Source organism: Mesoplodon mirus (genome assembly GCF_964341445.2).
Source record: "Mesoplodon mirus genome assembly, chromosome: 13".
Lineage (NCBI taxonomy): Eukaryota > Metazoa > Chordata > Mammalia > Artiodactyla > Ziphiidae > Mesoplodon > Mesoplodon mirus.
In genome coordinates this window covers 32,273,733-32,299,479 of record NC_138989.1, presented here as the reverse complement: position 1 = coordinate 32,299,479, position 25,747 = coordinate 32,273,733, and the positions used below count along the sequence as shown (strand labels likewise).

Genomic DNA, 25,747 nt, shown 5'->3' with positions numbered 1-25,747 from the left:
AGATCTGAATGCAAGACAGGAGGAAGCCCCACAGACCTCCGCAGGAAAGGCCTGCATTTCGTTTTCAGACAGTGCAGACTATGTGAAAACAAACCGTTTGATTCTGGTGGTCGGCCAGGAATCCCCAAGGGGGCCATGTGGGAGATGGCACCATATAGGGGTGGAGGAAGGTTTCATCTGGGTGTCTTCCCACAGAAGGGATCACAGGGTCACTGAGGCACACGGGGACAGGGGAAGGAGAGCATGGTGGATTTCAGTGTAAGTGCAGTGGGAAGTCACGGGAGGGTTTTAAGAAGGGGGATGGGGGCTTCCCCGGTGGCACAGTGGTTGAGAGTCCGCCTGCCGATGCAGGGGACGCAGGTTCGTGCACCGGTCCGGGAGGATCCCACGTGCCGCGGAGCGGCTGGGCCTGTGAGCCATGGCCGCTGAGCCTGCGCGTCCGGAGCCTGTGCTCCGCGGCGGGAGAGGCCACAGCGGTGAGAGGCCCGCGTACTGCAAAAAAAAAAAAAAAAAAAAAGAAGAAGGGGGATGGGCATGGCCGGATTTATATCTTAAAAAGAACCTGTGATGCGAAGAGCAAATCAGATGGGGCCAGGGTGACAGCAGGTGTCAGGCTGGCAGCTGTTACCAGAGTCCACAGAGGCCAGGTTGGGGCTCAGACCAGGGTGGTTGGCGGGGGGGACGGTGAAGTAATACATGAAATGTTCTGGACGAAGAAGCCTCAGGACTTGCTGAGGGACTGAATTTGGAGAGCAAGGGAAAGAACAAGCTCTAGGTGTGGGCCTTGGGCAGCCAGGTGAATGGTGGTGACGCCTGCAGAAATGCAGGTTTCGGGGAGACGGTGAATTCTCTCTGGGTGCACTGAGGTTGAGAGGCCTGTCCCCATCCACGTGGAGATGTCCGGGTGGTTGGGTGTACAGCCCCTGAGTTCTAGGTGGAGCTCAGAGCTAGCGATGTGGGTGCTGGTGCGAATAGATGGCATTTCACAGCCACTGGAACACAGAAGGCGCCGTGGAGGGGAGGCGGGAGGGGTGGTGCCCCCTCTGATAGCAGAGGAGCCGGAGGAGGAGACTGAGCAGCGGGCGGGGCGGGGAAGAGGTGAGGGGAGTGTGGGCCCGCGGCCGCGAAGGACGCAGAGGGGTCCAGGGCGCTGATGCTGCTGAGCGCCTGGAGGGGGCGGCACCACCACGCACGGACGTGGCCGACCGGGTGGGGAGAGGAGGGAATGGGAGGCGGGGGAACACAGCCAGCCACGTAAGGCAACTCTTCCAAGACGTTCCGCTGTGAAGCAGAGCCGGGATATTGAGTGGGGTGGGCTGGGGTGTGCAGTGTACTGGAGCGTTTCTGTTTTGAAAGTTAGGAACTCCTAGAGAGGAAGTCGGCGCAGTGGTCACAAGCACCTGGGTGGGAGTCTGAGCAGGTGCCTCAATTTCCTGGTCTATAAAATGAAGATAATACCCTCCTCACAGGATAATTATGAGGACTAAGTTGGGGTTTGTATGTAAAATACCGAGACAGTCTCTGGTACAAGTGTTTGCTCCTTGGTCTCCCTGATGACGGGGTGATGGAGGTGATTCTGTGTGCTGACAGGATCAGGTATGAAAGAGGGAGAAATGGATGCTGCCCGTGTCCTGGGAGGAGGGGTGACGGCTCCAGTGGGCAAGGCGAGGACCGTTCCTCCAGGTGGCAGGGGAGAGGCGGGGGGACAGAGGCAGGGTGCTCCTTCTGATGGTGGACAGAGGACGGGCTCCTTCTCAGTGAGGCAAGACAGCAGCTGGGGCATGAAGGGAGCTGTGGGGATGCATAGAGTTTTGAGAGAAGAGAAGAAGCTATGAAAAATAGAAAACGTGAATGTATTAGAGAAGTATACTGGCTCCCCATACGTTTGGAGTTTGGAGGTTCCATCTGAGATCTGTGGCCACAGCTTTAAAGTCAAACCAGGTAGGAAAAAGAGATGCATCTCTGAAGCCCTGACCACCAGCTCGGGTTCTGGTGTGGATTAGGCCCCGTATGGGCTTTACCTGGGGTCACAGTGAAGAGATGAGAGGGTTAAGGGAGTTTGCAGAGGAACACCTGTAATAAAGGCATCAAACCTGTCTGGGTAAGGGGGTAAACTGTGCTGTGGGAGATAGAAAAAGGGTGATGATGATGGTGAGAAAGCATGAGGGCTCAGGGGTCTTGATGCGGTTGAGGGACTGCTGGAGCCGGAAGTAAGGAGGAGGAAGAGGGTTTAGTAGGATGCTTAAGGTAGAGGTGGGGTGGGTACTTAGGAAGTACTCAAGGGTGTGAGCATGGGGGAGGGTGGCTCGGAGGGGAGGACGAAAAGACAGACCTAAGCCAGAGGACCTCAAGGGTGAGGTGCTGGGCGGCTGCTGAACTCACGGGGAACGACGGCAGGGGCTGCAGAGAGAAGACACTGAGCCGAGATGTGTACTGGGGCGGTGAGCTCAGATGACACGGCAGAGGCACAGAGCACGGCAGGCCTGAAGGTGCGGGCCTCGGGGCTGAGCCACAGGAAGAGTGGGGAGGACCGTGGGTCCTCGGCCATGAGATCCCTGGGATGTGAGCCGGCTTCACCGATTGGAGAAGGGTCCCTGGGACAGGCACGTGGGAGGGCCGGGGGAACGTGCAGACGGGTGTGGGTGTGGCACCAGGAATTTGGGGGCACAGTGAAAGTTTAGGTAGTGAATGCCTTCATCAGATGAGTGAGTGCTTACTGTCGAATGGGGTTCAAAGGCCAGATGACCGATCCAGAGAACCTGGGATTCCAGAAGAAAGGGGGATTTAGATACCTACGTGCTTTCCTACATACACACAGAGAGGCAGCAACCAGCCATCATCAAGATGGGGTAAAGACAAACCACAGAACCCCACTTAACCATGTTTAAGCATCTGAGGTCCACAGAGGCTGCCTTCCTCTCTTCGCCTTCTCACTGCTGCCATATGGTGGCAAGTTGAACACTCCATGGTGAAACACAAGAAGCTTATTCTAGAAAAGACCCATTGCTGAAGCATACGTCCTGGATTCATCTAGCAGTGAGATACCTCATGAGGACATCAGAGCAATGCCTACCTCTTTCTGACAGCCAGCTGATTAAAGGGCAGCACCAAGTGGCTGCCTTCTGCGAGGCCGAACTGGCGGGCGTTGGGGACGTACTCCGGGGCTCTGTCCACGGCACACAATTCCTGTAAGAGACGCACACGGTTCTCAGCCACGCACAACCAGGACCCCCACTAACACTGACGCGTTTTTCCATGAGGGAAACATCTCAGAAGCAATTGTGTCAGAGCACCAGCAACACAAACACACAGCACTGATTTTACCTTCTTTGCCTCGAACAGTTTACTACACACCCCTTTCTCTATCTCTCTGAGAAGGCAGTTAGAGCTTTTGTTTTTCACCTCAGCCCCACTCAAGTTCACCTGAATTCCCATGAATTTACATCAGGCCTAAGGGGCAAAGGCCTTGCTCTGCGTCCCTGTGCCCCTGAAACCCCTGCTCTGGGGAGGGCCTGAGGATGTCAGCGGTTACAGGAGCACCTGCCTCACAAGCACCGGGCAGCTGTAAGTGCCCACAGGTGACAGGCTGAGCTAGTTCCACCCAGACAGGAGCAGGTGCAGCCAGGAGGAGCTGGTGCCCTGACTCTGGACCAAGTGAGGCCTTAGACTCAGTTTTCCAGGTCGGTGGACGGATGCTACCAAGACAACTGTCCTGAACTCAAAGATGGGCCCTGCTTGCAAGGTACTGCTTTTGTGTGATTGTGCCATCTAAATCAGAGTGTAAACTTTCAACCAAGGAAGTAGAGAAATCAGAAAAGGGAAAGAAAAGTGAAAACTGACAATGGCTGCTGTTAAAAATACTTGGTCAAGGGCCTCCCTGGTGGCGCAGTGGTTGGGAGTCCGCCTGCCGATGCAGGGGATGCGGGTTCGTGCCCCGGTCTGGGAGGATCCCATATGCCGCGGAGCGGCTGGGCCCGTGGGCCGTGGCCGCTGGGCCTGTGCGTCCGGAGCCTGTGCTCCGCAGCGGGAGGGGCCACAACAGTGAGAGGCCCGCGTACAGCAAAAAAAAAGAAAAAAAAAAATACTTGGTCAAACAGGCTCATCCTAGATGAATCAAATCTTATTTTTTAAAGCAACAATGATACGTATGATGGCCTATATAAATACTTATTTTCATGTTTCTGACTAAATCCAAAGTGATACTGAGTCCTTATAAAGCCTCTGCCTCAAAGCTGGCTGAGTGGCAACCAAAAGAGGCGCCCGAGCATTAGAGCTTGCAGCTCGGGACACTCTGCCATGTCTGATACACTGTTTTCTCAGAGAGCCATCCCGCTTGCCCCCCTGCTTCTCACAGGGGTGACCCTGTAACTCTCCCAGATTCCTTTGGAAAGTGGCTTCCAGCTGGTTCCTCCAGCCAATGGAAGGCAGTGCTGGGAGGCTGGAGGGTGAATGGGAGAAGCCGCATGTCTCTCCCTCCTTCCCGCCTCCCTGGCAGGGCCTGTCTTCTCTGTGCTCCAGTGCCCACTGGGAGACTCTCTGCTCAGACTCGCTCCCTGGGCAGTCCTGGCTCTTCCCTCTGTGTGCTCATTGCTCCTGTGTGCTCCTGCAGCTTTATCACGAGGTCCCCATTTTAATGTCCTCTGGGTGGTGCTCTTTTTTTCTGACTGGACCTGAACCACAGAATTAAAGAAAGCCCTTCTTACTGGACTTGGTAAAGGCTGGGGCTCTGGCGGGAGTTCGCCGTCCTCTCCATGGAGACCCAGCTTTGGCCGTTCTGAGAGCAAGCAGGAGTCCAAGTCCACGTGTTCATAGCCAGTGGCACTAGTGAAATCCAAAAGTCTAGATACAAACAAAGTGTTTTCAAAATTAATGGAGATAATACAAACCAACCCATGAACCAAGGTCATGTGATTACTGAACACTTAAAATCCATTAAAAAACATTAATATACGTGTACCACAACTACCGAAGCCCGTACGCCTAGATCCCATGCTCCGCAACAAGAGAAGCCACCGCAAGGAGAAGCCCACGCACTGCATACAAGAGTAGCCCCCACTTGCTGCAACTAGAGAAAGCCTGCATGCAGCAACAAAGACCCAATGCAGCCAAAAATTAATTAATTAAAAAAAAAAACCCTACACACTACAATTCTGAAAGGCAAAACTATAGAGACAGAAGTGAGATTAGCGGCTGCCAGGGACTAAGCATGGGGGAGATGACTGACTACAAAGGGGCACAAGGAAACTTTTTGGGGGTGATGGCAATCAAATGTGTGGTAGTTATATAACTGTATGTATTTGTCAAAGCTCATCAAACTGTACACCTAAAAGAGTTAATTTTGCTGTATTTAAATTATACCTCAATAAACCTGACTTTTTAAAAACAAACAAACATTAATACTCTTAGAGTAACCAGATCGACCGTCTCCCCCAGTGCCTAGAAGTCCACATAACCTCCCTTATCTATTGTCTTGTTTGATTCTTCTGCCTGAAATGGCAGCCCCCTGTCCGCCTGCCCCGCAGCCCATCCCCGTGTGTCTACCTGGCCATTCCTGAGTGTCCCTCAGGAGTCGGCTCAAATGCTGTCACCTGCTCCTGCAGCCTTGGCTGGGCTGCCTTAGGGCAAGAAGATGGCTGTGGCTCCCACAGTGCTGCACAGCGGTCTCCATGAAACACTGGCTTCTTTCTCACAGTTTCCCTTTGCCAGGAAGTCGTGAACTACCCTTGTCATATGTCCCTTTACTCTACAACATGTCCCCTGTCTGCATGTCCTTTGGTGGCACTTTCTGAGGACATGGCTGTGAACAGTAGTACATAGATGTTTCTGCCCTATCAGGTTCCCAGTCTCACGGCTTTCAGGAACAAGAAGATGCCTAATTGGTTAGTTAATAAACAATGGGGTGAATAAATATATCAAGTTACAAATAATTGCTCAAGGTTCTGACATCATCGTGTTGAAACCCAAGACGACGTTTTATTCTTTTAAATTTCAAGGCTCCTAAGAGGTTCCTTCACAGAGGACACTGCCACCATGAAAGATCCAAGTCCTTGCTCAAGGTCACAGAGCAGGTCAGCAGCCCAGCAAGGAGGGGAACTTCAGTCTCCTGACACTCGGGCACATTTATTTCCTCCTGTGCGGGTTCTGTCCACCCTCTCCCCCCCACCGCCCAGGACAGAGCACAGCTTATGTCCCCCAGCATGCTGACCACAGCCAGAGGGGCAGTGAACAGGAAATAAATGCCTGTGGGCACATATAATTCCCTTCCTCATGGTCAGCTCCACGTGGGAGCAGAGACTTCCAGTTCTTAATCAGACAGTAATTGTTCTAGGAGGAGCCACTAATAATCTGAAGTTGCAAGTAGCCCAGCAGTAAAGGGTCCTTTAAAGCAATGAGCTCAAGACAGCAGGAAGCTTGTATCATAAAATCTCTACATTCTCAAAAATGCATGCCAGGAGACCTTCAAGATGGCAGAATAGTAAGACACGGAGATCACCTTCCTCCCCACAAATACATCAGAAATTCATCTACACGTGGAACAACTCCTACAAAACACCTACTGAACGCTGGCAGAAGACCTCAGACCTCCCAAAAGGCAAGAAACTCCCCACGTACCTGGGTAGGGCAAAAGAAAAAAGAAAAAACAGAGACAAAAGAATAGGGACGGGACCTGCACCTCTGGGAGGGAGCTGTGAAGGAGGAAAAGTTTCCACACACTGGGAAGCCCCTTTGTGGGCGGAGACTGGGGGTGGCAGGGGGGAAGCTTTGGAGCCACGGAGGAAAGTGTAGCAACAGGGGTGCGGAGGGCAAAGCAGAGAGATTCCTTCACAGAGGATCGGTGCCAACCAGCACTCACCAGCCCGAGAGGCTTGTCTGCTTACCCGCCGGGACGGGTGGGGGCTGGGAGCTGAGGCTCAGGCATCAGCGGTTGGATCCCAGAGAGAGGACTAGGGTTGGCAGCGTGAACACAGCCTGAAGGGGGCTAGTGCACCACGGCTGGCCGAGAGGGAGTCTGGGAAAAACTCTGGACCTGCCTAAGAGGCAAGAGACCATTGTTTCAGGGTGTGCGAGGAGAGGGGATTCAGAGTTCCGCCTAAACGAGCTTCACAGATGGGTGTGAGCCGCGGCTATCAGCACGGACACCAGAGATGGGTATGAAATGCTAAGGCTGCTGCTGCAGCCACCAAGAAGCCTGTGTGCGAGCACAGGTCACTCTCCCCACCGCCCCTCCCAGGAGCCTGTGCGGCCCACCACTGCCAGGGTCCTGTGATCCAGGGACAACTTCCCCGGGAGAACACACGGCGCACCTCAGGCTGGTGCAACGTCACGCTGGCCTCTGCCGCCGCAGGCTCGCCCCGCATCCGTGCCCCTCCCTCCCCCGGCCTGAGTGAGCCAGAGACCCCGAATCAGCTGCTCCTTTAACCCCATCCTGTCTGGGTGGGGAACTGACACCCTCAGGCGACCTACACGCAGAGGCGGGGCTAAATCCAAAGCTGAACCCCAGGAGTTGTGCGAACAAAGAAGAGAAAGGGAGATCTCTCCCAGCAGTCTCAGGAGCAGTGGATTAAATCTCCACAATCAACTTGATGTACCCTGCATCTCGGGAATACCTGAATAGACAACGAATCATCCCAAAATTGATGTGGTGGACTTTGGGAGCAACTGTAGACTTGAGTTTGCTTCCTGCATCTAATTTGTTTCTGGTTTTATGTTTATCTTAGTTTGGTAATTAGAGTTTATTATCATTAGTAGATTTGTTTATTGATTTGGTTGCTCTCTTCTTTTTTTATATATATATATTTTTTCCTTTTTCTCTCTCTCTTTTTTTTTTTTTTTTTGTGGTACACGGCCCTCTCACTGTTGTGGCCTCTCCTGTTGCGGAGCACAAGCTCCGGACATGCAGGCTCAGCGGCCATGGCTCACGGGCCAAGTCGCTCTGCGGCATGTGGGATCTTCCCAGACCAGGGCGGGTTCCCCTACATTGGCAGGCGGACCTCTCAACCACTGTGCCACCAGGGAAGCCCTCCTTTTTCTCTTTTTGTGAGTGTGTATGTGTATGCTTCTTTGTGTGATTTTGTCTGTATAGCTTTGCTTTTACCATTTGTCCTAAGGTTCTGTCTGTACATTCTGTTTTTATTTTTTTTTTAGTTTTTAGCAATTGCTATCATTGGTGGATTTGTTTTTTGGTTTGGTTGCTCTCTTCTTTCTTTCTTTCTTTCTTTTCTTTTACTACTTTTTAATTTTTTTATTTTTAATAATTTTTAAAATTTTTATTTTAACAACTTAATTTTATTCTTTGTGTCTTTCTTTTTTTCTCCCTTTTTTTCTGAGCCATGGGGCTAACAGGGTCTTGGTGCTCTGGCCACATGTCAGGCCTGTGCCTCTGAGGAGGGAGAGCTGAGTTCAGGACATTGGTCCACCAGACACCTCCCGGCTCCACGTAATATCAAATGGCGAAAGCTCTCCCAGAGATCTCCATCTCAACGCTAAAACCCAGCTGCACTCAACGACCAGCAAGCTACAGTGCTGGACACACTATGCCAAACAACTAGCAAGACAGGAACACAACCTCACCCATTAGCAGTGAGGCTGCCTAAAATCATAATAAGGTCACAGACACCCAAAAACACACCACTGGACACAGTCCTGCCCACCAGAAAGACAAGATCCAGCCTCATCCACCACAACACAGGCACCAGTCTCCTCCACCAGGAAGCCTACACAACCCACTGAACCAACCTTAGCCACTGCAGGCAGACGCCAAAAACAACGGGAACTACAAACCTGCAGCCTGCGAAAAGGAGACCCCAAACACAGTAAGGTAAGCAAAATGAGAAGACAGAGAAGCACACAGCAGATGAAGGAGCAAGGTAAAAACCCACCAGACCAAACAAATGAAGGGGAAATAGAATTCAGAGTAATGATAGTAAAGATGATCCAGAATCTTGGAAACAGAATGGAGAAAATACAAGAAACGTTTAACAAGGACCTAGAAGAACTAAAGAGCAAACAAACAATGATGAACAATGCAATAAATGAAATTAAAAATTCTCCAGAAGGAATCAATTGCAGAATAACTGAGGCAGAAGAATGGATAAGTGACCTGGAAGATAAATAGTGGAAATAACTACCACAGAGCGGAATAAGGAAACAAGAATGAAAAGAATTGAGGACAGTCTCAGAGAACTCTGGGACAACATTAAATGCACCAACATTTGAATTATAGGGGTCCAAGAAGAAGAAGAGATAAAGGGACTGAGAAAATATTTGAAGAGATTATAGTGGAAAACTTCCCTAATATGGGAAAGGAAATAGTTAATCAAGTGCAGGAATCACAGAGAGTCCCATACAGGATAAATCCAAGGAGAAACATGCCAAGACACATATTAATCAAACTATCAAAACTTAAATACAAAGAAAAAATATTATAAGCAGCAAGGGAAAAACAGCAAATAACATACAAGGGAATCCCCCTAAGGTTAAGAGCTGATCTTTCAGCAGAATCTCTGCAAGCCAAAAGGGAGTGGCAGGACATATTTAAAGTGATGAAAGGGAAAAACCTACAACCAAGATTACTCTACCCAGCAAGGATCTCATTCAGATTCGACGGAGAATTAAAACCTTTACAGACAAGCAAAAACTAAGAGAATTCAGCACCACCAAACCAGCTTTACAGCAAATGCTAAAGGAACTTCTCTAGGCAGGAAACACAAGAGGAGGAAAAGACCTACAATAACAAACCCAAAACAATTAAGAAAATGGTAATAGGAACATAAATATCGATAATTACCTTAAATGTAAATGGATTAAATGCTCCAGCCAAAAGACATAGACTGGCTGCATAGATACAAAAACAAGACCTGTATATATGCTGTCTACAAGAGACCCATTTCAGACCTAGGGACACATACAGACTGAAAGTAAGGGGATGTAAAAAGATATTCCATGCAAATGGAAATCAAAAGAAACTGGAGTAGCAATTCTCATATCAGACAAAATGGACTTTAAAATAAACACTATTACAAGAGACAAAGAAGGACACTACATAATGATCAAGGGATCAATCCAAGAAGATATAACAATTGTAAATATTTATGCACCCAACATAGGAGCACCTCAATACATAAGGCAAATACTAACAGCCATAAAAGGGGAAATCAACAGTAACACAATCATAGTAGGGGACTTTAACACCCCACTTTCACAAATGGACAGATCATCCAAAATGAAAATAAATAAGGAAACACAAGCTTTAAATGATACATTAAACAAGATGGACTTAATTGATATTTATAGGACATTCCATCCAAAAGCAACAGAATACACTTTCTTCTCAAGTGCTCATGGAACATTCTCCAGGACAGATCATATCTTGGGTCACAAATCAAGCCTTGGTAAATTTAACAAAATTGAAATCGTATCAAGTATCTTTTCCGACCACAACGCTATGAGACTAGATATCAATTACAGGAAAAAAATCTGTAAAAAATACAGACACATGGAGGCTAAACAATACACTACTAAATAACCAAGAGGTCACTGAAGAGATCAAAGAGGAAATCAAAAAATACCTAGAAAAAAATGACAGTGAAAACACGACAACCCAAAACCTATGGCATGCAGCAAAAGCAGTTCTAAGGGGGAAGTTTACAGCAATACAATCCTACCTCAAGAAACAAGAAACATCTCAAATAAACAAGCTAACCTTACACCTAAAGCAATTAGAGAAAGAAGAACAAAAAAAACTCCAAAGTTAGCAGAAGGAAAGAAATCATAAAGATTAGATCAGAAATAAATGAGAAAGGAATGAAGGAAACAATAGCAAAGCTCAATAAAACTAAAAGCTGGTTCTTTGAGAAGATAAACAAAATTGATAAACCATTAGCCAGACTCATCAAGAAAAAAAGGGAGAAGACTCAAATCAATAGAATTAGAAATGAAAAAGGAGAAGTAACAACTGACACTGCAGAAATACAAAATATCATGAGAGATTACTACAAGCAACTATATGCCAATAAAATGGACAACCTGGAAGAAATGGACAAATTCTTAGAAAAGCACAACCTTCTGAGACTGAACCAGGAAGAAATAGAAAATATAAACACACCAATCACAAGCACTGAAATTGAGACTGTGATTAAAAATCTTCCAACAGGGGCTTCCCTGGTGGCGCAATGGTTGAGAGCCTGCCTGCCGATGCAGGGGACATGGGTTCGTGCCCCGGTCCGGGAGGATCTCACATGCCGCGGAGCAGCTGGGCCCGTGAGCCATGGCTGCTGAGCCTGCGAGTCCGGAGCCTGTGCTCTGCAACGGGAGAGGCTGCAACAGTCAGAGGCCTGCGTACCAAAAAAAAAAAAAAAAATCTTCCAACAAAAAGCCCAGGACCAGATGGCTTCACAGGTGAATTCTATCAAACATTTAGAGAAGAGCTAACACCTATCCTTCTCAAACTCTTCCAAAATATAGCAGAGGGAGGAACACTCCCAGACTCATTCTACAAGGCCATCATCACCTTGATACCAAAACCAGACAAGGATGTCACAAAGAAAGAAAACTACAGGCCAATATCACTGATCAACAAAGATGCAAAAATTCTCAACAAAATACTAGCAAACAGAATCCAACATTAAAAGGATCATACACCATGATCAAGTGGGGTTTATCCCAGGAATGGAAGGATTCTTCAATATACGCAAGTCAATCAATGTGATAAACCATATTAACAAATTGAAGGAGAAAAACCATATGATCATGTCAATAGATTCAGAAAAAGCTTTTGACAAAATTCAATACCCATTTATGATAAAAACCCTCCAGAAAGTAGGCATAGAGGGAACTTACCTCAACATAATAAAGGCCATATATGACAAACCCACAGCCAAAATCGTTCTCAATGGTGAAAAACAAAGCATTTCCTTTAAGATTGGGAACAAGACAAGGATGTCCCCTCTCACCACTATTATTCAACATAGTTTTGGAAGTTTTAGCCACAGCCATCAGAAAAGAAAAAGAAATAAAAGGAATCCAAATTGGAAAAGAAGAAGTAAAGCTGTCACTGTTTGCAGATGACATAATACTATACATAGAGAATCCTAAAGATGCTACCAGAAAACTACTAGAGCTAATCAATGTATTTGGTAAAGTAGCAGGATACAAAATTAATGCACAGAAATCTCTGGCATTCCTATACACTAATGATGAAAAATCTGAAAGAGAAATTAAGGAAACACTCCCATTTACCACTGCAACAAAAAGAATAAAATACCTAGGAATAAACCTACCTAAGGAGACAAAAGACCTGTATGCAGAAAAGTATAAGACACTGTTGAAAGAAATTAAAGATGATACAAACAAATGGAGAGATATACCATGTTCTTGGATTGGTAGAATCAACATTGTGAAAATGACTATACTACCCAAAGCAATCTACAGATTCAATGCAATCCCTATCAAACTACCAATGGATTTTTTCACAGAACTAGAACAAAAAATTTCACAATTTGTATGGAAACACAAAAGACCCCAAATAGCCAAAGCAATCTTGAGAAAGAAAAATGGAGCTGGAGGAATCAGGCTCCCAGACTTCAGACTATACTACGTAGGTACAGTAATCAATAGAGGATGGTACTGGCAGAAAAACTGATATATAGACCAATGGATAGAAAGGATAGAAAGCCCAGAGATAAACCCCCGCACCTATGGTCACCTTATTTTTGATAAAGGAGGCAAGAATATACAATGGAGAAAAGACAGCCTCTTCAGTAAGTGGTGCTGGGAAAACTGGACAGCTACATGTAAAAGAATGAAATTACAATACTCCCTAACACCATACACGAAAATAAACTCAAAATTGATTAAAGACCTAAATGTAAGACCAGACACTATAAAACTCTTAGAGGAAAACATAGGCAGAACGCTCTATGACATAAATCACAGCAAGATCCTTTTTGACCCACTTCCTAGAGAAATGGAAATAAAAACAAAAATAAACAAATAGGACCTAATGAAACTAAAAAGCTTTTGCACAGCAAAGGAAAACATAAGATGAAAAGACAACTCTCAGAATGGGAGAAAACATTTGCAAATGAAGCAACTGACAAAGGATTAATCTCCAAAATTTACAAGCAGCACATGCAGCTCAATATCAAAAAAACAAACAACCCAATCCAAAAATGGGCAGAAGACCTAAATAGACATTTCTCCAAAGAAGATATACAGATTGCCAACAAACACATGAAAGGACGCTCAACATCACTAATCATTAGAGAAATGCAAATCAAAACTACAATGAGGTATCACCTTACACCAGTCAGAATAGCCATCATCAAAAAAATCTACAAACAATAAATGCTGGAGAGGGTGTGGAGAAAAGGGAACCCTCTTGCACTGTTGCTGGGAATGTAAATTGATACAGCCACTATGGAGAATAGTATGGAGGTTCCTTAAAAAACTAAAAATAGAACTACCATACCACCCAGCAATCTCACTACTGGGCATATACCCTGAGAAAACCATAATTCAAAAGGAGTCATGCACCCCAATGTTCATTGCAGCTCTATTTACAAGAGCCAGGACATGGAAGCAACAAAATTGAGCTATTTGTAGTGAGGTGGATGCACCTGAGTCTGTCATACAGCGTGAAGTAAGTCAGAAAGAGAAAAACAAATATCATATGCTAACACATATATATGGAATCTTAAAAAAAATGGTTCTGAAGAACCTAGGGGCAGGACAGCAATAAAGACACAGACGTAGAGAATGGACTTGAGGATATGGGGAGGGGGAAGGGTAAGCTGGGACGAAGTGAGAGAGTGGCATGGACATATATACACTACTAGATGTAAAATAGCTAGTTAGTGGGAAGCAGCCACACAGCACAGGGTGATCAGCTCGGTGCTTTGTGACCACCTAGAGGGGTGGGATAGGGAGGGCGGGAGGGAGACGCAAGAGGGTGGAGATATGGGGATATATGTATACGTATAGCTGATTCACTTTGTTATATAGCAGAAACTAACACACCATTGTAAAGCAATTATAGTCCAATAAAGATATTAAAAAAAAAAGCATGCCAAAATGTATTTGACCTCTGCTGTGTGTTGACAGTACTATGGAACTAATGTTTAGTGGTTCTTTTTTTCTCATGCATGATGACCAGATTTTTCCATCATTCTAGTCTAATAAATCCATTTGGGGGACTTTATAGAACACGGGATTCACTTGTTATTCGGGAACCTGTAGAATTTGGGGTCATCTCAAACAGCAAAATTAGGTTGTAGATTAGTGTCAGTACTGGGCATTAAAAGATCAGGAAGTGCAAAATCATGCTGAGAGCACAGTCACACTTACTCCATGTTAAAGATCAGGTTTTGGATACAGCCATGGAATGAGCTTCTCATCTTGAGCATGGGTGTCCCCTCGCCCTCTGGAACACCACCTATGTACAGGTTGGACACACTTATTGTCCTGCTTTCTGCTGATGGGCCCAGTTTCATTTCCACAGGAGCTGTCTCATCCAGTTGGACAGTGATCATTCTAAAAGGTTAAAGGAGAAAATAAAGGTTTTAAAATATAATGAAACATAACTGTCCATTTTAATATATAATTCCAGCAAGTTCTTACTGAATTATAAAAGTTCCTTGAAGATACATTTTAACATGACATTTAACATGTGTGTGAATAAAAAAGTGAATCTTGAATATTAAAACTTACAGCTAAACGTTCTCCAAAAATGAATGGAATGTGATTAAATATTATTCAGTTCAATTGCTTTTTGGAGAGTATCTTTTACTTCTTTACCTGTGACAAAATGTGCAGTGTTTTTTAAAAACTTTTGGTCTACAGTTTTGGAGAGAAATTATATAGAAATGTCGATGTGACACCGTTTACTATTTCACTGTTTACATTTTACTATTTACTATGTCACTATTTGCTATTTTACCATTCACTATTAGAATTTACTAATACTGTAACACTATTTGACACAGAATTATTCCAGTGTAAAGACAATTTATGCCGGGCCCTAGCAAAGGGCAGGTTTAAGGTTGTTCAATTATGAAAATTCTGCAAATATCTTATTACAAAGCAGATGAAATTGTTTTCCAAAGAGGTATTCTATCAAGCTTCTAGAATTATTTTGGAATTATAAAGACTCTGAATGACATCATACTAATTATCCCAATCATTTCACTGCATACAGGCTTCCTACTGGGGAACCTTCATAAGGTGACGCAAATACCTCCCGGTCCTTATCAAGGAGATGGAATGCTGTTGACCGTCGCCATATGTGCCCGTGGGAGCATGCAGGAGAGCTCTTCTCAGGCTGATTCCATCCCCAGGATTAACATGCACTTCAATGTGGCCTTCAATTAGCATGATGGAAAAGAAGGGCTGGGAAGGTCACACAGAGAATTCCCATAGAAAAGACATTACTATAGGATTTAAAGAATTATCATCTTATGAAGGTAATGTGGGAGTATTGGCACCAAGGAAGCAGTTCCTTAAGAATATCACCATCTAACACAATTATTTTATACTTTGTATATTGCTTTCTAACCTCTGCTGACATAATTTACATTCTGCATTATGCTATTATCACTAACCATATCAAAGATTTCCATTTCTACAGTCTTCATACTTATTATTTATTGCTACATTATGTACTAACAAACAGTTACATTGTAAGTCATTGATCTGTTTCTCCCTTTCCCATTTTACTGAGATATAATTGACATATACCATTGTGTTAGTCTTAGGTATACAACACAACCATTGGATATTTGAATATACTGTAAAATGATCACCTCATATAGTTACAAAATTTGTTCTTGTAGTGAGAACTTTTAAGATCTACTCTCTTAGCAACTTTCAAATATGCAATATGATATTGTGACTACAGTCACCATGCTGTACATCACATCCCCAGAACTTATCTTACAACTGGAAGTTCATACCTTTGACCCCCTTCATCCACTTCTCTCCTGCCCCTACCTCTGGTAACCACCAATCTGTTCTGTCTCTATGAGTTTGTTTTTTTAAGATTCCACATATAAATGAGATCATACAGTATTTGTCTTTCTCTGTTTGACCTATTTCATTTAACCTAATGCCCTCAAGGTTCATGCATGTTGTTTTCAATGGTAGGACTTCCTCCTATTTTATGGCTGAATAATATTCCACTGTATAAATAAATAAATAAATAGACAGATATTGATATATATGTATACATATACACACACCACATCTTTATCCATTTGTCTACTGATAGACACTCAGTTTGTTTCCATGTCTTGACTACAGTAAATAATGTTGCAATGAACAAGAGGGTATAGATATCTCTTCAAGGTAGTGATTTCATTTCCTTCAAATATATACCCAGAAGTGGAATTGCTGGATCATATGGGAGTTCGATTTTTAATTTTTTGAGAAAGCCCCATACTGTTTTCCATAGTGGCTGTACCAATATACTATACATTCCCACCAGCAGTGCACAAGGGTTCCCTTTTTTCCACATCCTCACCAGCACTTGTTATCTCTTATCTTATCTTTTTTGATGGTTGCCATTCTCAGAGGTGTGAGGTGAAATCTCACTGTGGGATCTATTCCTTTTTTAAAAACGTAGGTAGTTTCTAACTTTTTATTACCATACGTAATGAACATTTAACTGGTTTTTTTTTCTTTTGCCTGTGAAATTTTTCTAAGATTTCTAAAGGTGGGATTAAAGAGTTGAAGGTTTGAAAATGTTTAAAGCTCTTAACACTCTTGCCACATTGAGAGAGGTCCACCAGCAGAACTGGAATGGGAGTGTTTCACAAGGTCTTGCCAGCACTGGATGACACTGTTCCTTTTTGCTGACTTAGTAGCAAATTTTGATTTACAAGAGGTCCTATTAAGATTGGTGGAGAAAAACAGTTTGGTAGTTCCTCAAGAAGTTAAACATAGAATTCCCATATGACCCAGCAATTCCACCCATAGGTATATACCCAAAAGAATTGAAAACAGGTACTCTAACAAATACTTGTATGCAGATGTTCGTAGCAGCATTATTCACAATAGTCAAAAGGTAGAAACAACCCCAAACGTCCATCAATGAACTAATAAATTATGCTATGTATACAGTGGGATAACATTCAGCCATGAAAAAGAAGGATGTGCTGATACATGCTACAATGTGGATGGACCTCGAAAGCATGCTAAGTGAAAGACAAAATACCACTCATATGAGTCCACTTATATGAAATATACAGAATAGGTAAATTCATTCATAGATACAGAAAGAAGATTGGTGGTCGCCAGGGTTGGGGGAGGGGGGGAATGGGGAGTGACTGCTTAACAGGCATAGGCTTCTCTTTTGGGTGATGAAGATGTTTTGGAACTAGATAGAGAAAGTGGCCTCACAAGAGTATGAAAGCACTAAGTGCCACTGACTGTTTCACCTAAAAATGGTTACTTTTATTTTATGTAAATTTCATCTCAACTTAAAAAAAGGAGAAAAGGTTGGTGGAGCCCATAAACCAATCTGTCCCTGTCAGACCTTCGCTCAGTGTCTTGTGAGGGATCTGGGGTCTACAGACTGGTGTTCCAGGTCAGGCTCTGAAATAACGGCTGTGTGATCTTGTGCAGGTTAGCCAGGCTCTCTGAATCCATTTCTCCCTCAGCAAAATATAGGAAGCAGCATTCACCCTGACGTGTGGCTGTAATAATTATACAACAATGTCTTTCAAATACCTTGCACAGTAGACAACAGTACTCTAAATTGTAGCTGCATGGCTTCTACTTCATTAATACGATACATTAGCATTCTGTGAATCTCTTCAAATTACATAATATATAAAGTTTGAGCAGGGGAAAGGTAAATATCACGAATCCTAGGTAGACAGCAAGGATCTTTCTTCTCAACGGCTAGACGAGGAAGATGGATTATGCAACACAAAGAGACCACTGATTCATAAGGGAAAGACATTCAGCAATAATCACGTTTACTTATTAAAAACGCACACCCATTAACAACCAGGCGCACATGTTGTAGAATACATGTTATGACTAAGTCATCTTCCATCCAGTGCTTCCTGAAGTCATTTCCTTCCTGAGCTTCTGGCTTGAGAGCCTTTGAGCCACTCACCCTGTGGGCCTGCCGGTGACCTTGCTTCTCCCCATGCTGGCCCAGGGCAGCCAGGATGATGCCGCTGCTGTTCCTGGTGGCAAATGTTGCCAACAATCCCGAATCTGGTGACAAGGACTTGGGTGGCAATTCAACGTAGCCGCCTCTCAAGAAGCTAACACTTCGGACAGGCTGGTCACAAAGGAGAGGAGAAAGCACCGTGAGGCCCGCCCGCACGCTGAACCTCCCACCCTGGAGGCTGCTGCCATTTTCCCCACCAACTCTTTTCTGTTCACACCCCTGGTTTAGATCCTGTTGCCTTATTATGTTAGTAAATCAGTGGGCATTTATAGAAACTCATCCCAATATTAATAAAACGCTTCCCACCTCCAGTATACAGCCTTTTGTCACTCCGTAGGAATTTCTGAGTAAATCAAAGGTCGATCTAGATATTTCCAGGTTTTTGATACAGCCCACGTAGCTTTTGCTGGTGACACCTTTCCTGTAGGGAAGGGCAAGAGAACAACAGCAACAAAATTGGATTCTATAACTCCAGTTCTGAAAGAAGAAATAAAAATGGACCTACAAATAAGAAAGATCTCTTTCCATGTGTCATTCTCATAAATGTCTAGGTCTCCCTCTAACAAGACTATCGATGGTGAGAATTCAGGTCAAACATGTACTCTCCTTAGGACTAAAGAAAGGGATTGAATTTAGTGAGGCTGATTACCTAGATGGCTACCTAGATAAAAGCATGCTTAATATTTTAAGGGAAACTATTATAGTCATTACCATTTAGATGTACTCACTAAAACAGAGGGTAATTATAAGAGGACAGTGCACTGCCATAAGGAAATTACAGCACTTAGATTTCAATCCAGTCTCCGTGCAGAGCAAACATCCACCTCCCACGGGGGCCAGTGTGGGCAATGTGATTCCCAGAATCTCTTGGTTAGAGACAGCATTGGCTCTTGTCCATACCACATATTCATGAACTTCCTCCTGAAGGAAATAACTCCATTTGGTGAAGCCTGGGATTATCCAAAACCCTTATTTCTTTGATACTAAGCCAATTCCATATTTTTATTAACAGAAATTGCCACTCTGCTGGGTGGGGTGAGCCTTAATGTACTCAGGCTAACATTTCCAAATGGTGGAGACCACTGAACATCTCCCAGTTACACCCTGAAGCATCAGCTAGTGACAGGAGAACTGTGCAGGAACATGGCTTCTTGCTACATGTCATATCTCACTTTTTCTCTGTGCTGTGCAGTGAGCTGTCGGCTATTAAGAAACCACATGATTTAGGGCAAATTTCAACCTTTCCGAATCTCAGTTTCTTCCACTGTAAATGAGGAGACTGGCCCCGATGATACCCAAGACCCTTCTATCATGAAAGTCTGTGATTTGAGATGTCTTCCTAGAAGAGGGACTCTGTCCTTTTCTCCAGGGTCTACGCTGTGTACCATTTAGGTAAAGAACAAATGAATTACAACACAGCTTGTAACCTCAGAAACATCCCCAATGCCACTATGTTAGGAATGACATCTGTAATCAGGGATTAGGGGAGAGGCTTGCTGTCCTGGCTCTGCCTTGGCAGAGGGGTAAGACCTGGGACAAGCAACCAACTCCCCTGAAGTTTAGGGACATTTATTTCCAAGACCCTGAAGGCGGGTGACTGTGGCTGTAAACTATGTTCCTTGGAACTTTCACACATTTCTGGCAGAGAAGGGGGTGCGTCAGGAATTGGATTCTGGGCTGCTCAACCCATAGCGACTGGAGTGGCTGCACTTCTGTATAAGAACCTGGCTTCAAGATGAGGTACTGCTACAAACATACATTTGAAAACCACTGGGCTGAGTGACTCGGTTTGGACATTTGGTGATTCCACTCCCTGGAAGCTAGGCTGCCTTGGTTGCTGGCCATATATGCCTTTTTTATAATGGGGTGAAAGAAACTTAAAGCTTACTTTGTCCCCAGTCCAAAATTACAAAGATGAGGACAGTGAACTACAGAAAGTTTATGAAATTATTAAAGTCACAAAGCTAAACAAGAACAAAAATCAGTGCATCTCTCCTCTGCTATCTTTAATCCAACTTGCTGATGCTGGTCTTTCACATACATTATTCATTCTAATCACCAAAAGGGGAATCCAGGTAAGTCTGCAGAAATCATGATTCTTTTTTTTTTTTGTCACCAAAAAGATTCTACCGTTCTAGAATGTCTGGACAGGAGAGTGATGCCTGATGGCAAGTGGGTCTCCAAATATTGCACAGTGACAATTTTTATATGTTTTATAGGCCATAAATAGAAAATCATAAATTCTATTGCAGAAGGCTTTCTTTACTTCCCAATTATATGGCATACTAATCAAAACAGAACATTATGGGTTAAATTGTGTTTCCTCACCCCGACCAAAAGATTTTGAAATCCTAACCCCCAGTACCTGTGAATGTGACCTTATTTGAAAATAGGGTCTTTACAGTTGTAATCAAGTTAAGGTGAGGTCAGTAGGGTAGGTCCTAATCCAGTATGACTGGTATCTTTATAAAAAGGGGAAATTTGGACGCTGAGAGACACACACAGAGGGAAGACAGCGTGTCCACACAGATAAAGAATGCCACCTACAAGCTGAGCAATGCCTGAAGCTACCAGAAGCTCAGAGAGAAGCATGGAACAGATTCTTTCTCACAATCCTCAGAAGGAAGCGGCCCTGCTGACACCTGATTTTGGAACTGTAGCCTCCAGAACTGTGAGAGAACACATTTCTGTTGTTTAAGCTGCCCAGTCTGTGGAACTTTGTTACGGAAACTAAGGCAGTTGGTAATTAGGGACTTGAAAATTCTGCAACGTGGTATCATACCTTACAACTCTTGACCTAGGTAATCCACCCACATAAATTGGATCCTTATCTAGACGATTGAGGTCAGAAGATGCTCCTGGAGCTTCCCCTTGCTTGGTTTCTTTGTAGCTGGTGTTATATGCATCAATAACTGCTAGGAGTCCTAGAGAAGATCAAGAGGAATAGACAAGAAAATGAGTCATTTTCTACAATGAAGTAAACACAGACATCTAACAAAGTTCATTTACAAAGACATCTTCTTTTACATTCTGCAAATTTGACCAGAGGATGTTCTTGACTGTTAAAAGACAAATGAAAACTCTCTTTACAAAAGTCAATAAATCCAGAATATACATGCTAAATGGTAGCAGTATGTGTGTCAAAGAAAATAGAATCAATTTGATCCTTGATTCCAATTCAGCATTTAACGTTAAATAATGCATTTGGAAACCATAGACAAAGAGAATTAGAATATTCCTCCAGCAAAATGTGAATCCTGGTGCTTAGTATTCCAAAGAAAACAATGGCTTTTGATTAGAATATCATTTAAGAATACCTAGAAAGCTAAAGTAAAAAAAGACTGCTGACTTTGGAAAGATTTCTATTCCTATGAGGGCAACCAACATTCCGTCTGTCTACCTGTGCATTTACCTTGCTTTCTGTTTCGCTGGAAGGCAATTTTGTACCAGGTTCCATTATTATAGCGTCTGTCGGTAATAAGTGCAAGAGGCCCAGAACCCAGGTCAACCGTAACTCTAACTCTGCCGTCGACCAGGTCGATGGATAAAAAGTCTTTCTGTAAAAAAGAGAAGAGTTACCCAAGGCTACATTATTATCACAAGATCTCCTTCCTCTCCAAGTCAGGGATGGCGGAAACCTCCTACAGTCAAACTAAGAAAACAGGATCTGGCCCAACAGTCCAAAATTAAAAGTGTCCACAAAGGCTTTCTAGAATAATATACAGACATATGTCAGATAAACTCATGGTCATCAAAATCTACAATGCAGGAAGAGAAGTGGAATCTCTGTTTTTTTCATTTAGATTGACAACTGGGCCAATCCTAAAAATAAAACTAGAAGATTGAGAAAAATCAGCAGCACATAAGATAAAAATAAGAACATGAACTTCCTGCGATGGAATTCAAATAAGGTGGTCAGAGTGAGTAAAACAAGACGTCTTATTCAAGCTCAAAATTTAACAATAAATGTTTAACTGATATTTATAATGATAGGAAGCTATTTTCTACTTGATGTGCTTCTATATTTTCCAAACATTCTTCAATGATTTTGTACTGATAAATCATTTAAAATGGGGGACTAGTATGGCATACATACGTACATATTATACTAGCATGTGCTCATAAAGCAATCATTAAACATAAATATCCTCGTAGCAATCCAACTGTATATACACAGTAGGGTGCAGGGCCCCACAGACTCTTACGGTGCCATTTGAAGCCAGGTAGAGAAGCAGCCCGTTAGGTGAAAAGGTACTAAAAAGCATAATTATCTGTGTTACAGTAGTCCGGAGCATCTTCTCCACCACAGAATACCCACTCCCATCAAAATGGAAGGAAGCATCTTCATTTTGGGGGCTGCAAGGAGAGAAGGTGAAATACAATCTATTCTTAGGAAGGTAGTTAAAGAGAACACATGATACTTTTACTGAGTTCTTCCTCACAAAAGTTGTGATAGAGCATTTATTTCCATAATTTGACAACAAGTGTAAGTCATAATATCTTAAAATATGCTCCCCATGAGATTATGCGAGACAAGCACCCAGTTGCCTTGTAAGGGAATGAAAGTTAACGTGGGCAGTGTTCACTGTAGTAAAAAGAAATTCCCCGAAGGATGGATTACTGCTATAAATAGTTCCTGGAAGAATGACTAGACTGCTCTGATCCAAGCTGTCACCCATGAGATGGTGACCCATCAGACTCCGTGCAGCTGTCCCGTGACTGAGGAGGCATCACTCGGGCCCCACACCCAGGATGCTCTACCTACCATCGCCCCTACAGCACGGAGCTCTTTTATATGTTACCACAAAGAAGTATTTTAGGTAATTTTCCGTAGACTGTGAGACATTGGAGGAGATAAGCTTGGGTGACTGATGTTGCCATCACCAGTACCGAGCAGAGGGCCCAGAAACAGATGACTGTCCGGTCAAGGTCAACCGTGCAGCCAATGCTCTATTGCAACAGTCTCTCAAAACTAACACAAGAATAAAGGCCTGTTGACTAAATGAAAGTTTTTTCCCATATTTAGATGTGAACTGTTAGAATCAATAGTTTATTTTATACTATCCTTGAAGGATCTGAGAGATTGTTCATAATTATAAACATATGCTGACACCATGTTAGAGAAGTGTAAGTATATTCAAAGAGGAATAAAAAAAATCAGTTAGCTTACTTGGTAATATAAATCAAAGTTAAAGGTAAATGATTATATTAAGAAAAAAGTTTTTAAATCTAAAGGACATCAATGGACCGTGCTAATGATTTAATAATGAAAAATTACACACAAAGGTAAAAAGCGCAATGAATTCTAATTACTGGCCCGCTTAGATGGATTCTGTTGCTAGAAGTAGTTTATTAACTCACTGAGCTAAAGTTTTTGGCTAGTAGGTAGGGGCACTTATCTAAAATGAAGACAGTTTAATCCATTTACAAATGTAGACATAAAGCACCTGTTTGTGTCTACTTCAGCACTTGCAAAGTATGTTCTATGGAACATAAGCAGCTCTGGAATTCTCCTTTTTAAAGAGTTCAGGGTCAAATGAGTTTGGGAAATGCTGCAACTCTAACCTTCTCCCGGGCCAGTGTTACTGTGCACATGAGCATCTTATGTGTTACCCATGGGGCACGTTACCTTCCAAAGCAGCCATGGCACTTCCCCTCCCTTTCAATATAGTTCCATAGGCCAATCGACTGTCCATTCAAGAAGGCCTCTCCCATGCAGCCTTTAAAATGAGTAACCTTCACAGCAGGAGACTTCTAATGTAAACAAACAAAAACAAACATAATCCAAGTATATTTGGTGAAAAGAAATACATTCTCTAAGTGCACAAAACTCCCCCTTGGGAGCTCAGATCTAACAGATCCAAATTTTGAGAAAACAACACCCAGGAAAGCGACCAGTTTGTAATCACTGAGCTTCCTTCCAATTATGAATTGGAATCCTAGAATGAATGACAGCAGGACAAGATCTCAAAGGTCATGTCAGTTACTAGGGTCACTGGAGAGAAGGCCCTTTAACTAATGAGGAAGGAGATGCAGAGAATGTGGTCAGTGGTGAGGGCCTGCCGGGAACTGGGACCCTTACTGTCATTTCAGAGCACTGAACCAAGTCCAGGTGACTGAACTTTATTGGGTGAGAGGGTAACTGATGTAATAAAATATACGATGGGCTCTTTTGCTAACTGCTAATTAGTATGAGTCTACCACTAGAGTCAGAATAGAGATAAAGGGAGTTTACAGAAATTCATGTGGAATATTGAGTTTCCTCTTTTATTATTGGGGAAAAAATCCAAATAATAAAATGAACCATTGGCTTCTTTTCCATTATGCTATCTATTAAGCATGATCCTTTACAAAACCAACCCATCTCTGCAGATGAACTGTCCTTAAACAAAATAACAGAAGCAGGAAAATCTTCATCTGCCTAGAATATTTTCAAAAATTTAAACATACTCATTTTTTTTTTTGCGGTGCATGGGCCTCTCACTATTGTGGCCTCTCCCGTTGCGGAGCACAGGCTCCAGATGCACAGGCTCAGCGGCCATGGCTCATGGGCCCAGCCGCTCGGTGGCATGTGGGATCTTCCCGGACCGGGGCACGAACTCATGTCCCCTGCATCGGCAGGCGGACTCTCAACCACTGCGCCACCAGGGAGGCCCAAACATATTCATTTTATACATTGGGAAAATCAGCCCATCAGCACTGTTCAGATGAACGTTCAGAAGATTACCTTGATCTGTCCTCCAAGCCCTCCAACAAACATTAGTGTTGAATTGTTTACATCCAGAACATTAGCTGTTCCAGGGGATTTACTTGTTTTTGGTGGTGGCTTTTGAGATGCGCTCATTTCCTTTACACTCAACGAACCAATGTTTCCAAACCTAAGGGTCACAGAGTTGCAAAAAGAGCACCTGCAGAATTGCAAGTTGGTCCACATACACACACGTCTGTTTCACACACAGCCTCCATCTGCTTCTGCCCACGTCTCCAACTGGTCTCCCTGCTTCCAGTCTTGCCCATCCCGCCCCTAGTTTGCACTCCAAAATCTTGTGGAGTATTTCTTCTTAAAACATAAATTCCATCATGTTACCTCCTTGCTTAAAATAGTTTCAGATAATGAACTAAATATATTTGGAACGGTCTACTGCCTTTATTATTTCCCCATTTTTTCAAATAACAAAGTAAAAATCAGAAATTTCCAATAACACACCATCACCAACCAACTGTGATATTACAGAAAAGTGAAAAGAAAGCTATACCTATAGCCGCTTAACAGCAGTTGCCTCTGGGGAGGGGCTTTAAAAGGAAGAATTTTGCTTCGTGCCTGAATTTTGAGAAAACACATCCCCCAATTATAACCTCATCTTCTGTCCTACTTGTACCACTGCCAGCCACGTGGCAGCTCCACCACGCAGCACTTTACTCCCCTCTGCTGGGGTGCAAACATTTTACTGGGTTGGCTGCCTCAGACTTGGACCTAACATTCTAAAGGCAACATAAACTTTTAACTTTTTTCTTCTTTTGATTGTTGGTTTTGCTAACAAACTTTATTTCTTCTGTAATAATGAAAAAAAA

At 43.6% G+C, this 25,747-nt stretch overlaps 1 protein-coding gene across 1 annotated transcript in view; it reads right to left on the bottom strand.

Moving 5' to 3' along the window:
* The window catches only part of LAMA1 (laminin subunit alpha 1), a gene marked incomplete at its 5' end in the record, with an annotated part of 146,381 nt that overhangs the window by 8,626 nt on the left and 112,008 nt on the right, over positions 1–25,747 (bottom strand). Inside the window, 11 exons of the mRNA XM_082641419.1 lie at positions 3,074–3,186; positions 4,704–4,839; positions 14,344–14,529; positions 15,233–15,384; positions 18,116–18,286; positions 18,482–18,596; positions 20,958–21,099; positions 21,588–21,732; positions 22,381–22,531; positions 23,805–23,929; positions 24,903–25,053. Of these exons, the coding sequence (XP_082497545.1) occupies positions 3,074–3,186; positions 4,704–4,839; positions 14,344–14,529; positions 15,233–15,384; positions 18,116–18,286; positions 18,482–18,596; positions 20,958–21,099; positions 21,588–21,732; positions 22,381–22,531; positions 23,805–23,929; positions 24,903–25,053 (1,587 nt within the window). The remainder of the gene's footprint in view (positions 1–3,073; positions 3,187–4,703; positions 4,840–14,343; positions 14,530–15,232; positions 15,385–18,115; positions 18,287–18,481; positions 18,597–20,957; positions 21,100–21,587; positions 21,733–22,380; positions 22,532–23,804; positions 23,930–24,902; positions 25,054–25,747) is intronic.